The 18,272-nt window shown below is 52.1% G+C and overlaps 1 protein-coding gene across 1 annotated transcript in view; it reads right to left on the bottom strand.

The window, feature by feature from the left end:
* The window catches only part of LOC135892976 (uncharacterized), a gene marked incomplete at its 5' end in the record, with an annotated part of 270,703 nt that overhangs the window by 234,802 nt on the left and 17,629 nt on the right, over nucleotides 1-18,272 (bottom strand). Inside the window, 4 exon segments of the mRNA XM_065420759.1 lie at nucleotides 1,475-1,804; nucleotides 4,666-4,995; nucleotides 13,036-13,365; nucleotides 16,140-16,469. Coding sequence (XP_065276831.1) covers nucleotides 1,475-1,804; nucleotides 4,666-4,995; nucleotides 13,036-13,365; nucleotides 16,140-16,469 — 1,320 coding nt within the window.

The raw sequence follows: 18,272 nt of genomic DNA, 5'->3' as shown, positions 1-18,272 counted from the left end.
AAAAAAAAAAAAGCCGCGATCGCGATCTGCGGCGGCAATTCGGTGGGAGGTCCTTTGCTCTGAGCGGGAGTGAGGGACCGTCCGCCGAATTGCCGCCAAATACCTGGACGTGCCACCCCTCTCCGGAGCATCCACCCCAAGCACCTGCTTGACAAGCTGGTGCCTGGAGCCGGCCCTGGCTGTCGCTGCCTGGGGGTGGTGCTGCTGTTGCCCAGGGCTGGGTGGGGAGCTGGGCTCTGGGTTCGGGGGTGACTGGCTCACAGGGGCTGAGCTCAGGGCTGTGGGAAGATGAGGTTGGGGGGTGTCCAGCTCAGAAGGGCTGGGCTCGGAGCTGGGGGTCAGGGCTGTGGGGGGGATGGGGTCGGGGGGGTTCCATCTTAGAGGGGCTGGGCTCGGAGCTGGGGGTTAGGGCTGTGGGGGGGATGGGGTCGGGGGGGGTTCGGCTCAGAGGGGCTGGGCTCGGAGCTGGGGGTCAGGGCTGTGGGGGGGATGGGGTCGGGGGGGTTCCGGCTCAGAGGGGCTGGGCTCGGAGCTGGGGGTCAGGGCTGTGGGGGGGATGGGGTCGGGGGGGTTCCGGCTCAGAGGGGCTGGGCTCGGAGCTGGGGGTCAGGGCTGTGGGGGGGATGGGGTCGGGGGGGTGCCCGGACTCAGCCCCTTACCATGCCGCTTACCCCCTCTCCCAGGAGCCTCTGACATACTCGTGGGGCAGGGGGAGCCTCCGACATACTGCAGAGCCCGGGGCCTGGGGCAAATTGCCCCACTTGCCCCCCCCCAGGCAGCCCTGAACTCGGATACCAGGCATGACAGAGGCTGGAGCAGGGAGAGGGGGCACTGGAGCAGCTCAGCTCCGTAGGCTGCTGTCCTCTCCAGCCACCCACGCAGAAGGGGAGCAGGAGCAGGGACCAGCCAAGGACCAAGGGGGCAGGAGCACAGGCGCCTGAGGCCGAGCTGTGTGGGAAAGCGCTTACCTTGCCCAACGCAGGGGCGTCGGGGTCCTCTGTCTTCCTCCACTCCACCAGACTGCCGCCTGAGGCTCTTTTCTTCTCCATGCCCCCCCGCTGGGGCTGACCTGGAGGCTGAGCCAGGAGGCAGCCAGCGGCCCCTTTCCTCCAGAAGCCCTGCTGAGTCGCGCCCGTTGCCGTCGCCGGACTCGTGCCACGTGCAGTATGCAGAGCTGCGGAGCTCTGCCCAGCCGCCGGCGCCCCCGCCGGCAATGAGAACAATGGCATGAGGGAGAGGGAGTCTGAGCCGCTGGCAGTTAGCCCAGGGCTTCCCAGGGGTGCCGGTGGCACCCCTGGGCTGCCTGCCGGTGGCTCAGTCTCCCTCTCCCTCTCCCTCCCAGCGCAGCGGCCGCAGGAACACTTGAAAAAAAATTGGGGGCGCCGCTTTTTGACGCCCCCAAATCTTGGCGCCCTAGGCAACCGCCTAGGCCACCTAAATGGTAGCACCGGCCCTGGTGGTAGATGAAGGTTACCTGAGCACACAACACCGGCATCTTCTCCATGGTTACAGTTACTGGCTCCCCAAAGCCGAGCCCTGCATTCAGAGAGGGCAGCTTCTGTCCCCGTGCAGTGAACGTCATCCAGCCAGATACGGTCTGATCCTCCCCCAAATCGAGCTCTCCCAGGGGCTGATAACGCCGTCCCACAGCCCAGCTGCCTGCACACCACTCCAGCATCAGTTATGTCCCAGCTGTCATCACACACGGTTCCCCACTGCTGGTTGTGAAGCACCTCGACTCTCCCAGCGCAGCGACTTGGGCCGTTCACCAGTCGGAGCTGAGCCACTTCTGAGATGCCAGAGTCTGCAAACACCCCAAAGGAATAAACACTCAGGGAGGTTCCTGTGCATCTGATCACTAATGTCACTCGTGAATGTGGAGCCTCCCACTGACGGGTCTGAACAGCCTCTGCAACAGCCTGTTAGGGGTTCACTCCCTGTCAATTTATCGCAGTTAACTCACGTGATGAACTCAAAAAATTAACCGTGATTAAAAAAAATTAATCACTATTAATCGCAGTTTTAATCACACTGTTAAACAATAGAATACCAATTGAAATAGAAAAAACATCCAAAATATTTAATATACATTTTCAAATATATTGATTTCAATTACAACTCACAATACAATGTGTACAGTGCTCACATTATATTATTACAGATAAGGTTGTTTTATCCGGCATGTTGGGGGAATGTGGGGTGGCGGTAAATGAAAAATGCTGGTTAATTAAGAAGGAGGGAGTTTGGGTGCATGAGGAAGTGCAGGGCTGGGGGTTGGGGTGTGGGAGAGGGTGTGCATCACGGGCTCTGGAAGGAAGTTTGGGTGCGGGAGAGGGCTCAGGGCAGACAGTTGGGGCACGGGATGGAGTGCGGGGTGCCGGATCCGGGGGCCACTCATCTCGGGTGGCTCCCTGGAAGCGGCAACTTGTCCCAGCTGCTCCCAGGCAGAGGTGCAGCAGGGGGCTTGGCGCACTCCCTCCGCCTGCAGGCACTGGCCACGCAGCTCCCATTGGTCATGGTTTCCAGCCAATGGGAGCTGTGCAGCTGGCACTGAGCAGGGGCAGCACGCAGAGCCGCCTGAAGTGGCACCGCTTAGGAGTAGCCAGAGCCCAGAACAGGTTGCCACTTGTGGGGAGCCATCTGAGGTGAGAGGCCCCCGGATCCAACACCCTGCACCCCCTCCCGTGTACTAAGCCCTCTCCCACACTCAAAGTCCCTCCCAGAGCCCTTCCTCTGTACCCCCTCCTGCTCCCCAACCCCCGCCGGTCCCACGCCAACTGGATTATAAACCGAGATTTCAATGAAGATCAGAAATGCCGATTTATAGAGCTTTCCGGTTGGTGAAGTGTCGGATAAAATAGCTTTTACTGTATTTTGGATTACAAATATTACCACTGTAAAATGGTAAAAGAAGTAGTATTTTTCAGTTCACCTCATACAAGTACTGTAGTGCCAGCTCTTTATTGTGAAAATGAAACTTACAAATGTAGATTATATTATTTTTTGTTACATAACTGCACACTTACGTCTTGTTCAGCCAATCGCTCAGACAAACAAGTTTGTTTACATTTACAGGCGATAACGCTGCCTGCTTCTTATTTGCAATGTCACCCGAAAGTCAGAAGAGGTGTTCGCATGGCACTTTTGCAGGTGGCATTGCAAGGTATTTACATGCCAGATATGCTAAATATTCACATGCCCCTTCACGCTTTGGCCACCACTCCAGACGACATGCTTTCATGCTGATGAAGCATGCTGGTGAAGCACTGGAATGCGTTCCCTAGGGAGGTGGTGGAATCTCCATCCTTAGAGGTTTTTAAGGGCCGGCTTGACAAAGCCTTGGCTGAGATGATTTAGTTGGTGTTGGTCCTGCTTTGAGCAGGGGATTGGACTAAATGACCTCCTGAGGTCTCTTCCAAACCTAATAATCTATGATTCTATAATGCTCATTAAAAAAGTAATGTGTTAATTTAATTTGTAACTGAAATCCTTGTGGGGAACATTGTGTATCTCCTGCTATGTATTTTACCTGCCTTCGGCCATATCTTTCATGTTACAGTAGTCTAGGATGATGACCCAGCACATGTTCGTTTTAAGAACACTTTCACTGCAGATTTAACAAAATACAAAGAAGGTACCAATGAGAGATTTCTAAAGCTAGCTACAGCACTCAACCCAAGGTTTAAGAATCTGAAGCGCCTTCCAAAACCTGAGAGAGATGAGGTGTGGAGCATGCTTTTCAGAAGTCTTAAAAGAGCAACACTCCAATGCGGAAACTACAGAACCTGAACCACCAAAAAAGAAAATAAACCTTCTCCTGGTGGCATCTGACTCAGATGATGAAAATGAACATTTGTCAATCTGCACTGCTTTGGATTATTATCAAGCAGGACCCATCATCAGCATGGACGCATGTCCTCTGGAATGCTGCTTGAAGCATGAAGGGACATATGAATTTTTAGTGGATCTGGCACGTAAATATTTTGCAATGCCGCTACAATAGTGCCATGTGAATGCCTGTTCTCACTTTCAGGTAACATTGTAAACAAGAATCAAGCAGCATTATCTCCTACAAATGTAAACAAACTTGTCTCTATGAGCGTTTAGCTGAACAAGTTATAGGACTGAGTGGACTTGTAGGATCTAAAATTTTACATTGTTTTATTTTTGATTGCAGTTATTATTTGTAAATCAGTCTACATTTGTATGTTCATAAAGGGATCCCTGAGTGGCTGCAGGATTCATTCAACCCCAAATCCCACAAATGGGATTTACGGTTATCCAGCACCCCATTGTGCTGTAGCGGGGCAGGGGGATCAAAGTGATTAGCAGCGGGGAGGGTCTCTCATTGAGGCACAAGTACTGCTCCCTGCAGTGGAGGCCCTAAATGCTGTGCTGGGGGCATTGGGACCAGCACTGAGCCCCCATCCTGCTCCCTGCAGCAGAGGCATGAAGAACTGTGTGGGGAAAATGGGGTCAGCACTGATACCATGGGAAGAGTGACACTTACTGTGACCCCGAACTGGCTCCCTGCAGTACAGGCCCATAGCACCATGCTCGGGCACTGGGGTCAGTGCTGACTCAGACAGAAGAGCTGGGTCTCAGCTAAAAGCTTTCCAACCTGATCCCTGCAGCACTGACAGTGACGTGATGGATGAAGGTTACCTGAGCACTCGACACCAGCATCTTCTCCGTGGGTACAGTTATTGTCTCCCCAATGCCAAGCCCTGCAATCGGAGAGGGCAGCTTCTGTCCCTGCGCAGTTGACATTATCCAGCCAGATACGGGCTGATCCTCGGCCAAATTGAGCCCCTCGTGGGGCTGATAACGCTGTCCCACAGCCCAGCTGCCTGCACACAACTCCAGCATCAGTTATGTCCCAGCCGTTATCACAGACAGTTCCCCACCGCTGGTTGTGAAACACCTCGACTCTCCCAGCGCAGCGACTCGAACCATTCACCAGTCGGAGCTGAGCCACTTCTGAGATTCTGGAGTCTGCAAACACCCAAGGGAATAAACACTCAGGGAGGTTCCTGTTCATCTGATCTCTCCTGTCACTGGGGAATGTAGCACCTCCTGCTGACAGGTCTGACCAGTCTCTGAACACAGTGACTGCCTGTCAATGGCTCACGACCACTGACCAGGCTAATCACCTGGGCAATGTTGAAGTTTGTTCACTCCCCTCCCAGCAAGCTATCAACTAGTTAGGCAGACTGGACTTCAGTCTGACCTACTGCTCCCACAAGAGCACCTAGTGAAAAAGATCACCCCTGCACTACCTTCATGCAGAAGCTGGCAGGAACCTTCTAGGGAGCAGATTTACACCCTCACTCCTGGCACTGATTGTGATGTTATTGACATGAACTGTGACCATAGAGATCATTGTTGCAACCAGGGTCCTATGGTTACAACAGGTTTTGTACAGAGGAGGCGAAGTGGGGCAGACGCTGGCATAAGCATCTTGGTGATTGGGAGCTGAACACAGTCACCCGTGTCATTAGTGGTTGCCTTAGCCTGACATCAGCTTCTAATTTACATGTGTTGGCTCCATAGCTCCCTGAAAACGTCACCCAGAGTCCATCCCCATTAGAACTGCCTGGAGCGCAGGGACGCCTGGCAGGAACCTGCTGCGCACCAGGCTGACAATTGTTATGACCAGGGCAGAGGCAATGCACACTTCCTACAAGCAGATCTGCCCCATCCTGGAGCAAACACCTGCCCCTGCGGTTCCTGCTGACTTTCCATGACTGACTTGGCAACATCGTTTTGTGGCAGCCATTGCTGCACCCGTGTCTAGTGCTCCCAGCCCAGTACCAGTCTCAGATGAATGATGGCAGAGCTGGGCTGACAGCTGTGTCCTCACAGAGGGGCATCAACTCTGGGATAGAAAGCTTGATATCCTGATGAATCTCAGAAGCCCTAACTTGTATCTGCCTATTTCCAACCTGGGACGCAGATCTTGGACTAGGCTTAATGGGCCCCTGACTGGACTGGCCAGAGGAATTGCTGAAATGCAGAAAAGTGGCTTGGCCTGATCTTCTCAGTGTGCCTGTGGGGCAGCAATACAGACAGTCACACGTGGTGGAGCAGAGTCCGATTAGAAGACTGGACCTTGAGGATGCACAGTCAGATGGCTGAACAAGCTATAGGTAAGCAAGGTCGGAATGAGCTCTCCCCTGACAGCTATTGATGAGCTGGGGAGGGGAAAAGGCTTCAGGATCAGACTGTATTTACATGAACACACCCACTGTGCCCAGGTATCCAGCAGACAGAGCTGTGTTGGCTGGTGCTGGGTTACAAATCACTGTAGTACTTGAAAGCAGGGGGAGTGAAATGTTGTTGTCCTGATTGTCTGAGTAACGGGCAGCAGAACTGTGCTTAGCCTGCCCTGACTGAGGGGGTCACCCGCAACTGAACTGAACCCACTAAACAGAGGGCTCATACACCAGACACATATCAAGAGTGAGAGAGGGTGGAGATGGGCGTTCCTGATCAGGGGTGTGGGCTCTGTGTAAGGGGTCTAGGCATAGTTTAACATGCCCCTCACCACTCTTCAAAGATATAGTTAATTAAGGCTCCATTAGGCGTCTTTTTGGTTTCAGTGATCACTAGAGCTGAAATCACCTGCTGTGAGACAGTGTTTCTGCCCAGCCTGCTTCAGCACTGAGGTTTCCCCACTAAGCCCTGGTCTACACTACAGGGTTAGGTCGAATTTAGCAGCATTAGGTCTATTTTATAATGAATGCGTCTACACAAGCAACCCCATTCCGTCGACCTAAAGGCCTTTTAAAATCAACTTCTGTACTCCTCTTCAGCGATGGGAGTACTGCTAAAATCGACCTTGCTTGGTTGAATTTGGGGTAGTGAGGATGCAAATCAACGTTACTGGCCTCCGGAAGCTATCCCACAATGCTCCAATGTGACCGCTCTGGACAGTACTTTCAACTCCGATGCACTAGCCATGTACACAGAAAAAGTCCCGGGAACTTTTAAATTTCATTTCCTGTTTGGTCAGCGTGGTGAGCTCAGCAGCACAGGTGACCATGCAGTCCCCCCAGAATCGCAAACGAGCTCCAGCTTGGAGCGAACGAGAGACACTGGTTCTGATTCCTGTATGGGGAGAAGAATCTGTGCAGGCAGAACTCTGATCAAAAAGAAGAAATGCTAATATATATGCCAAAATCACACAGGGCATGATGGACAGAGGCTACAACAGGGACACACAGCAGTGCCGCGTGAAAGTTAAGGCGCTCAGGCAAGCCTACCAAAAGACAAAGGAGGCAAATGGTCACTCTGAGTCAGAGCCCCATACATTCCACTTCTATGATCAGCTGCATGGCATTCTAGGGGGGGACCCTACCACTACTCCACCATTGTCCGTGGACACCTGTAAGGGGGGGAGTCTCAGGCAACATGGAGGAGGATTTTGTGGATGAGGAAGCGGAGGAGGAGGAGAATGTGCAGCAGGCAAGTGGTGAATCCATTCTCCCCGGCAGCCAGGACCTTTTCATCACCCTGGAGCCAATACCCTCCTAAGGCGGGATCCTCGACCCTGAAGGCGGAGAAGGCACCTCTGATGAGTGCACATTTGTAACTACAGTACAGGGTTTAAAAGCAATAGTGTTTAATGTTTGATTTGCCCTGAAGACTTGGGATGCATCCGCGGCCAGTACAGCTACTGGAAAGGTCTGTTAATGTGTTTGGGGGTGGAGCAGGAATCCTCCAGGGACATCTCCATGAAGCTCTCCTGGAGGTACTCTGAAAGCCTTTGCAGAAGGTTTCTGGGGAGGGCTGCCTTATTTTATCCTCCACGGAAGGACACTTTACCACACCAAGCCAGTAGCAAGTAGTCTGGAATCATTGCAGCACACAGCATGGCAGTGAATGGTCCTGGGTTTTGGTCGCATTCAAGCAACAATTGGTCTATAGCTTTCTGTGTTAGCCTCAGGAGAGTGATATCATTCTTGGTCACCTGGTTGAAGTAGTTGAACTGCTCCTTACTACTGTCCAGGCTGCCTGTGTATGGCTTCATGATCCATGGGAGCAAGGGGTAGGCTGGGACTCCAAGGATAACTATTGGCATTTCAACATCCCCAACAGTAATTTTCTGGTCTGGGAAGTAAGTCCCTTCTTGCAGCTGCTCAAACAGCCCGGAGTTCCTAAAGATTCGAGCGTCATGCACCTTTCCCGCCATCCCAAGTTGATGTTGGTGAAATGTCCCTTGTGATCCACCAGTGCTTGCAGCACCATTGAGAAGTACCCCTTGCAGTTTATGTACTGGTTGGCAAGGTGGTCTGGTACTAAGATAGAGATATGCGTTCCGTCTATCGCCCCAACACAGTTAGGGAAACCCATTGCAGCGAAGCCATCCACTATGACCTGCATATTTCCCAGAGTCACTACCCTTGATAACAGAATGTCAGTGATTGCATTGGCTACTTGAATCACAGCAGTCCCCACAATAGATTTGCCAACTCCAAATTGATTCCCGACTGACCGGTAGCAGTCAGGCATTGCAAGCTTCCACAGGGCTATCGCCACTCGCTTCTCAACTGTCAGAGCAGCTCTCATCTGTTGAATAGTGGGGAATGATCATGTCCCTAGATCTGCTGGCAATGCCCCTACTTATACAGCCCAAAATGCTGTTAGCCTTCTTGGCAACAAGGGCACACTCTCAACTCATAGCCAGCTTCTTGTCCACTGTAACCCCTAGGTCTTTTTCTGCAGAACTACTGCCTAGCCGTTGGGTCCCTAATCTGTAGCAGTGCATGGGATTCTTCCATCTTAAGTGCAGGACTCTGCACTTGTCCTTGTTGAACCTCATCAGGTTTCTTTTGGCCCAATCCTCTAATTTGTCTAGGTCCCTCTGTATCCTATCCGTACCCTCCAGCATATCTACCACTCCTCCCAGTTTAGTATCATCTGCAAACTTGCTCAGAGTGCAGTCCACACCATCCTCCAGATCATTAATGAAGATATTGAAGAAAATCGGCCCCAGGACTGACCCTTGGGGCACTCCGCTTGATACCGGCGGCGAACTAGACATGGAGCCATTGGTCACTACCCAATGAGCCTGATGATCTAGCCAGATTTCTATCCACCTTATAGTTCATTCATCCAGCCTATACTTCTTTAACTTGCTGGCGAGAATACTGTGGGAGACCGTATCAAAAGCTTTGTTAAAGTCAAGGAGTAACACATCCACTGCTTTCCCCTCATCCACAGACCCAGTTATCTCATCATAGAAGGCAATTAGGTTAGTCAGGCATGACTTGCCCTTGGTGAATCAATGTTGACTGTTCCTGCTCACTTTCCTGTCCCCTAAGTGTTTCAGAATTGATTCCTTGAGGACCTGCTCCATGATTTTTCCAGGAACTGAGGTGAGGCTCATTGGCCTATAGTTCCCCGGATCCTCCTTCTTCCCTTTTTTAAAGATGGGCACTACATTGGCCTTTTTCCAGTCACCCGGGACCTCCCCCCAATCGCCATGAGTTTTCAAAGATAATGGCCAATGGCTCTGCAATCACATCCGCCAACTCCTTTAGCACCCTCGGATGTAGCGCATCCAGTCACATGGATTTGTGCTCATCCAGCTTTTCTAAATAGTCCCAAACCACTTCTTTCTCCACAGAGGGCTGGTCACCTCCTCCCCATGCTGTGTTGCCCAATGCAACAGTCTGGGAGCTGACCTTGTTCATGAAGACAGAGGGGGGGAAAAGCATTGAGTACATTAGCTTTTTCCACATCCTCTGCCACTGGGTTGCCTCCCTCATTCAGTAAGGGGTCCACACTTTCCTTGACTTTCTTCTTGTTGCTAACATACCTGAAGAAACCCTTCTTGTTACTCTTAATATCTCTTGCTAGCTGCAACTCCAAGTGTGATTTGGCCTCCCTGATTTCACTCCTACATGCCTGAGCAATATTTTTATACTTCTCCCTGGTCATTTGTCCAATCTTCCACTTCTTGTATGTAAGCAGAGTCAGGATGAGCTCTACCCTGACATCTAGTGGTGAATTATGGTGAGTGTGGAAAAGAACTCCAGGGGCTGATCTTGTTTGCATAGGCACACCCACCCGCCTGGCATGAGACAACAGCAACTGATAGTGGTTACTTTGGATGGGGTGGGATCCCCAGTTTCTCTGTTATTGGGGCAGGAGAAATAAAGTGTTGTTACCCTGATTATGTGAATCAAGGACAATGAAACTGTTTTATGACAGAGGATCTCACCATCACCTAAGTAGCACTCGCTAGACAAGGGACAACCCAGTGAATTGAGAGAGGATGGGGACAAGTATTTATATCTGATGGTATGGGCATCCTTTGAGGGCCTGAAACACCAATTGCACCATCTCCTCTCTCCACTGTTGAATGTCAGAGCTAACTTTGATTCTATTAGGAGTCTAGTTTCAGGCTGCTGAGCTGAATTCACTTTGGGCCAATGGTGCACCAGCACTGGGGCTCCCCTACTACGAGCTGAAATCATAAAAGAGCTGAGATCACTGAGTGCTTTGTTAACTAGTGGGGGAGCCTGAAGCTATACTGCTAAGCGGCTGGTGGAGCAGTTTGCGGGGATGGCTAGAGGAGCAGTGAGAGGTGTGGGGACGGTTGGAGCAGCCCAAGGAACGGCGAGCAGAGCCATTTGGGGGGATGGCTGGAGTGGCTCAACAAGTCAGTGTGCGGAGCGGAGCCATTTGCGGGGACGGCTGGAGCGGCTCGTAGAGCAGAGTAGTTCATGGGACGGCAGGAAGTGGACTGGCTCATGGTGAAGGCTGCGGCGGAACCCCACGGAGAGATGGCCGGTCGGCCTCTGATCATGTAAGGTGCCCCTTAACACCCTGCGTGCCCCCTTTTACTCTGGGGCTGCACTGACCAGGGACAGAAACTTTGGGGGGTTGTTGGACTTTTGGGACTTTGGGTGGTTGCTGGACCCAAGAGACTTTGGGGGTGTTGGACTTTGGGGACTCTGGGTGATTTTTGGGTTGCTGGATTCAAGAACCAAAGGGAAAGGACACGGCCCAATTTGCTGGGGTGGGTCTTTTGCTCATGGTTTGTGTTAGGAATCCTGTTTGTGGTGTTTTTTTTCCCAATTTAATGCTGATGTCGTTTACCTCATGCTATTAAACATTTTCTGCTACACTCAGACTCCGTGCTTGCGAGAGGGGAAGTATTGCCTCTTAGAGGCGCCCAGGGGGTGGTATGTAATTGTCCCAGGTCACTGGGTGGGGGCTCGAGCCAGTTTTGCATTGCGTTATGGAAACAGAACCCCTAGATACAGAACCTGGCCCTTGTTGCTGCCAACTTAGATGGGCAGAAGGGTTACATGTAAGCTTCTTTTTTGTGTTTAAGATCAGCAAGTATTTCACTGTTAAGCCAAGCTGGTCGCCTGCCATATTTACTATTCTTTCTACACATTGGGATGGTTTGTTCCTGCAACCTCAGTAAGGATTCTTTAAAATACAGATTTAAAATATTCCTTTAAAATAAAAAGAAGAAGACTCCCCGCACTGACAAGCAGCCACTTCTGGGGTAGGACAGGGCAGCTGAGAATCAGGACAGGGAAATATGTAGGCTGTGTAGGACAGGAAGTGAGGAAGAATTCCGTCTCCTGTGTCCAGCCTTTGGGGAAATTACAACTTTAAGGCTCAATTCCTGAGATGCAAATCCACCGGAACACAGTTATTCGGAAACAGACTCTTGAGAAAATGGCCCTGGATTTTTAGCTAGAGTGAGTGGATGCAGGCTCCATTGACAATAAATCCAACCAGTGGAAGCTACAGTTACCCAGCCCCCCATCATGCTGCAGAGGGGTCTGGCCCAGGGATAACTAGACGCCAACTGGCAGAGGGCACAGGGATGTCAGGAGTTACACTGGGATCTCCTGGGTGAGATATATGCACAATAGCTCACCAAAGGTGTCATGTGAGGTCTCTACCAAGAGCGAGCAGCCGACTGGTAGACCTAACGGGGGCAAGATGTTTGTATGGGACATAGTTGAAGAGAGACGTAAAATGTAGAATATGAGGCTCCAGAAGTGCTGAAGTGAAGCTTGTCACCTGTGCCATGGCAATCCCTTCGGCTGAGCCAATCAGCACATAAAACAAAGCACAGCCGTGGAGACAGGCTATATTCACTGTCTGGGCCCAGTGCGGGCTTGAGAATTTGCAAAGACAAAGGACCCTCAACACAAGTCTCTGAAGAGAGACCTCCTCTGGGAAGAGACAATGGTCTGTCCCTACAAAGAAAGATGAGAGGGGACAAGAGCTCCCAGGAGGCGGCTGACGGTGTTTGTCTCAGGAACAGGAGATCACAGCCAAGCCTGGAGTAAAACCCTGGAAGGACTGTGGGGTGAGCGTTGCTCTGCCAGACAGAAAAGTATCTCGTTCAATGACTCTAGGCTCTAGTCAGCGTGCTATGATTTTATCGGCCATGGAATCATTTCTTTCCAACCCTTCTCCTTGGTACCCCTCGAATCTCTACACTCTGTGAAATCACTTGTCCTTGTTGTCACTATGAAGGTATGTAGAGCTGTGCGTTGATCGGGGCAGAGATGGGAGGTGGAGCTAGTCAGCTGGGGGCCCTGTTCCTTTGGGAGCACCAGATCTGTGACTGCTGTGAATGCCCAGCGGGACAGGGGTTGGGTGCTGCTGGGGGCTGGAGTTTGCCGATCTTCAACCTGGAGAGAGACCACCCCACAAGGCCTAGAGGACACAGCTTGTGTGGCCTGTGTCTGAGGGAGTTGGGGACCTGCCCCCCAGCAGGCACAGACAAGGCTTCCTCATGCCAGGAGCCCTTGGCACCGCATTGAGCCCACACCCCACTCCCTACAGCACAGGCCCATAGAACCACATAAGTGAATTAGGGTCAGCACCGACTGTGAGAGGAGAGCGCCCCTTAGTTAAACCGCCATATTGCTCAATGAAGCTCAGGCCCCAAATCACCATGGTGGGGTCAGCACTGGCTGTGAGGGGACAATGCCCCGTAATGAGCTTCCCACCCTGCACCCTGCAACACAGATGGTAGTGGAAGAAATTTACCTGAGCACAAAACACCGGCATCTTTTCGGTGGTGACAGTTATTGTCTCCCCAAGGCCGAGCCCCGCAATCAGAGAGGGCATCTTCTGTCCCTGTGCACTGAACATCATCCAGCCAGATTGGGTCTGATCCTCGCCCAAATCGAGCACCTCCTGGGGCTGATAATGCCGTGCCACAGCTCAGCTGCCTGCATACGACTCCAGCATTAGTTATGTCCCAGCTGTCATCACACACGGTTCCCCAGTGCTGGTTGTGAAGCACCTCGACTCTCCCAGCGCAGAGACTCGGACCATTCACCAGTCGGAGCTGAGCCACTTCTGAGATGCCGGAATCTGCAAAGCCGAAAGGGAATAAACACTCAGGGAGGTTCCCGTGCATCTGATCACTACTGATGCTGGGGAATGAAGTCCCTCCGAATGACAGGTCTGAATAACCTCTGCAACTGCCCATTAGGGGTTCACTCCCCACTAGGGTTGTCAATTAATCACAGTTAACTCGGTCTCAGAGCAGCTGATCAATCTGGAGTCCGGTGGCACCTTAAAGACTAACAGATTTATTTGGGCATAAATTTGATACTTGATACCCCTCATACTTGATCCATCTGGGTGCGGGGTCACAAGCCCCCCATCCCTGCCCCCGAGCTGCTGCTTGGCTTATGCCTAGCATGTTCATTCGCCCCACCCGCCCCCCACACACTATCGGCAGTTACGGGTTGTCTCTGGTGCTGGACCTGTGTTTCTCCAGCAGTGAGGAAGTAAGTGAGCGTCAACACCAGAAACAGAAAGGCTAGAGGAGGTTTGAGGAAAATGTCATTCTCAGAAAGTGTGGAATACCTGAAACATTTTAATTCAAACTAGGGCTGTTGATTAATCACAGTTAACTCACGCAATCAACACAAAAAAGTGAATCACAATTAAAAAAATTAATCGCAGTTTTAATCTGTAGTGGGGCGGCTGCCCAACTCCATGAGGAAAAGGGCTGGGACAGGCCAGAGAGGCTGCGCAGACCAGCAACCAATCAGCGAAGGCCTGTGGAGAGCCAATCAGGTCCAAGGAAGAGGCAGCCAGTCAGGGCCGGGCAAGGCTCTATATAAAGGCTGCCTAGCAGGAGGAGAGGCAGTCTCTCCCTGACTAGCAAGGGCGAAGGACTGGCTCCTGAGGAAAGGAGGTAGCACCTTAGACAGAGCAGTGCTGGGCAGGCTCCAGGAAGCAGAGGAGAGCTCCGACCTAGTTACCTGCCAGGCTGCCCCTGCTAAAAAGGGTCGACAAGGTGCACAGGGCCAAAGGGGAAGTGGCCCAGGGAAGATAGTCGGACAAGAGGGGAGAGAAGGAGGGCAGAGAGAGGCTGCCACTAGAGGGTCCGTGGGTCAGGACCCAGAGTAGCGGGTCGGTCTGGGTCCCCCCCTTACCCCATTGCTCTGCACCTGGCCACGAAGAGGCTAGACTTTGGGGTTGTGGTTGGCCACTGAAGCAGGTGCAAGCCGGGAGGGGGTGAGGGTGGAGTAGTGGGCACTGCCAGAGGGCACTGTCCTGGAGCAGACACTGCTGACTGGAGAGCAACGCGGTTCCCAAACCACCAGAGCAGACAACGGACGAGACACCACACGCAGAGGGTGCTCGGTAGCTGACAAGAGCAACCAGCAGGAGGTGCCAGCCGTGATGAGTCCTGAACCCGTCACATAATCGCACTGTTAAACAATAGAATTCCAATTGAAATTTATTAAATATTTTGGATGTTTTTCTATGTTTTCAAGCATATTGATTTCAATTACAACACAAAATACAAAGTGTACTGTGCTCACTTGTTATTATTATTTTGGATTACAAATATTTGCATTGTAAACATGGTAAAAGAAATAATATTTTTCAATTCACCTCATAAAAGTACTGTAGTGCAATCTTTCTTGTGTAAGTGCAAAATACAAATGTAGATTTTTGTTGTTGTTGCATAACTGCACTTAACAATGTAAAACTTACAGCCTACATGTCCACTCACTCCTACGTCTTGTTCAGCCAATCGCTAAGACAAACAACTTTGTTTACATATATGGGAGATAATGCTGCCTGCTTCTTATTTACAAGGTCACCAGAAAGTTAGAACAGGCATTGGCATGGCACTTTTGCAGCTGGCATTGTAAGTTATTTACGTGCTGGATATGCTAACCATTCATATGCCCCTTCATGCTTCGGCCACCGTGGTGATAACGCTCATTAAATAAACAATGTATTAATTTAATTTGTGACTGAAATCCTTGGGGGAGAATTGTGTATCTCCTGCTATGTATTGTGTATTGTAATTGAATTCAATATATTTGAAAATGGAGAAAACATCCCCCCAAAATTAAAATAAATGGTATTCTATTATTGTGCAAAGGCGTGATTAATTGCACGATTAATCACAATACATTTTTTTTGTCACTTAACAGCCCTACTCCCCACCACTGCCATGCAGCCACTTCTGGGGTGGAACAGGGCAGCTGAGACATCAGGCACAGAAACTCATGGGCTGTGTAGGAGAGGAAGTGGGGAAGAATCCAGTCTCTAGTCATAGCCGTGGGGGATATTTACAGGTTCAGAGGTAATTAGCTGAGATGGAAATCACCCGGAGTGGCAAGGGTAGGAAACCCACATAAAGGGACCCCTGAGAGTCTGCAGGCTACATTTGACACCAAATCCCACAAATGGGATCTACGGTTACCCAGCGCCCCATTGTGCTGTAGTGGGACGGGGGATCAGAGCAAGCAGAGACAGGGAGGATCTCTCACTGAGGCACATGTACTGCTCCCTGCAGCGCAGGCCCAAAGTGCTGTGCTGGGGCACTGGGGACAGCACTGACTTCGAGGACAGAGAGCCCCCTCCTGAGCCCCCATCCGGCTCCCTGCAGCACAGGCCTGTAGAACTGTGGGGGAACAATGGGGTCAGCACTGACACCATGGGAAGAGCGACACGTACTGTGACCCTGAACCAGCTCCCTGCAGTACAGGCCCTTAGCACCGTGCTGGGGCACTGGGGTCAGCGCTGACTCAGACAAGAGAGCTGGGTCTGTGCTGAAAGCTTCCCAGCCCGATCCCTGCACCACCCACACTGACGTGATGGAGGAGGGTTACCTGAGCACTTGACACCAGCATCTTCTCCATGGGTACAGTTATTGTCTCCCCAAGGCCGAGCCCGGCAATCGGAGAAGGCAACTTCTGTCCCTGTGCAGTTGACATTATTCAGCCAAATACGGAAAGATCCTTGCCCAAAATGAGCCCCAACTGGGGCTGATAATGCCATCCCACAGCCCAGCTGCCTGCACACGACGCCAGCATCCTGTAAGTCCCAGCTGGCATCACACACGGTTCCCCACTGCTGGTTGTGAAACACCTCGACTCTCCCAGCGCAGCGACTTGAACCGTTCACCAGTCGGAGCGGAGCCACTTCTGAGATGCCGGAGTCTGCAAACACCCAAGGGAATAAACAGTCAGGGAGGTTCCTGGGCATCTGATCTCTCCTGTTGCTGGGGAACGTAGCGCCTCCCGCCGACAGAGCTGACCGGTCTCTGCACACAGCCACTGCCTGTCAAGGGCTCCCCACCACTGACCAGGCTAATCACTTGGGCAATGTTGAAGTTTGTCCACTCCCCTCCCAGCCAGCTCTCACCTAGTTAGGCAGACTGGATGGCAGTCTGACCTACTGCTCCAACTAGACACTTAATTAAAAAGCTCATCCCCTGCACAGCTGGCAGGAACCTCCTGGGAAGCAGATTTACACCCTCACTCCTGGCGCTGGTATTCGCTCCAGTGCGATACTGTGCAGTGCTGTGGGGCAGACGCTGGCATAAGCATCTCGGTGACTGGGAGTTAAACATAGTCACCCGTGTCATTAGTGGTTGCCTTAGTCTCACATCTGCATCCAATTTACATGTGTTGGCTCCATAGCTCCCTGAAAACGTCAACCAGAGTCCATCCCCCTTAGACCTGCCTGGAGCGCAGGGACGGCTGCCAGGAACCTGCTGCGCACCAGGCTGACAATGGTTCCGACCAGGGCAGAGGCAATGCACACTTCCTACAAGCAGATCGGCCCCTCCTGAAGCAAACTCCTGCCCCTGTGGTTCCTGCTGACTTGCCACATCTGACTTGGTAACATCGTTTTGTTGCAGCCATTGCTGCACTCATGTCTAGTGCTGCCAGCCCAGTACCAGTCTCAGATGAATGATGGCAGAGATTTGGCTTAGCCCAATTTTCTCACTGTGCCTGTGGGGCAGCAATACAGACAGTCATACTTGGTGGAGGAGAGCCACTTCCCAATGTACCCTGGGATAGGTGTTTTGCTCATGGTTTTACGTGTTTCCGGCATTAGTCATTAGGGCCAGCACAACTACAAATGGAGAGAGCCCCTGAGGCGGGGCAGTTACCCCACTCTGACCCTGAAAGGGTTAAAAGCCAGTGCTTCAGGAGGGCTGGGGCTGAGAGCCAATAAGTATAGGCTGATTGGGAAGGCTGGGGCCATGCCCAATTAGGAGACAGCTGGCCCTATAAAGGACTGGTAGCTCAGGGAACAGAACAGAACAGAGCTGGGGAAAGGCAAGAGGAGCTGGGGAGCTCCAGCCTGGCAAATCCCCAGGCTGCAGGCCTAGTTAAAGGCCAAAACAGGTCCTGGGGTTGCAGAGGCTGCAGCCCGGGGTTAGGCAGAGGCAGCTGGTCCAACCCCCTTGGCAATGATGACACTGCGGTTTGCCCCAGTGAGCGGGGGCTAGATGATGACTGGCAGTAGCCACTGAGGCAAGGTGGGTGTAAAGGGTGCGGCTTCCCACGGGAGGGGAGACCCAGTGTGTGGGGGTACTGCAGTGGGCAGAACCCCAGGGTATGGGGCAACAGGGTCCGGGAGGGACACGGGGGCCTGAGGCAAGCGAGATATCGGCCAGCAGAGGGTGTTCTGGAGGATGAAGAACTAATTCCCAAGATGACCAGCAGGAGGCACCATGCCGGGGAGTCTAGCTTCAATACAGCCCCCTACTGCCACCCCCTACCTGCAGCACAGGCCCCCTAGCAATGCACTAGGGCACTGGGGCCAGCACTGACTTACTGGGGATAGCATGAGTGTCCCGTAATGAGCCCCCACACCACTCCCTGCACAGGCCCATAGAACCGCACAGGGGAATTAGGGTCAGCACAGACTGAGAGGAGAGCGCTCCCTACTGGAACCACCATATTGCACCCTGAAACACAGCCCCCAAGCACCATGCTGGGGTCAGCATT

The sequence above is a fragment of the Emys orbicularis genome, chromosome 21, assembly GCF_028017835.1.
Source record: "Emys orbicularis isolate rEmyOrb1 chromosome 21, rEmyOrb1.hap1, whole genome shotgun sequence".
NCBI classification, from domain to species: Eukaryota; Metazoa; Chordata; order Testudines; family Emydidae; genus Emys; species Emys orbicularis.
The sequence above is the reverse complement of the archived record's forward strand: the minus strand, read 5'-3'. Positions and strand labels throughout refer to the sequence as shown.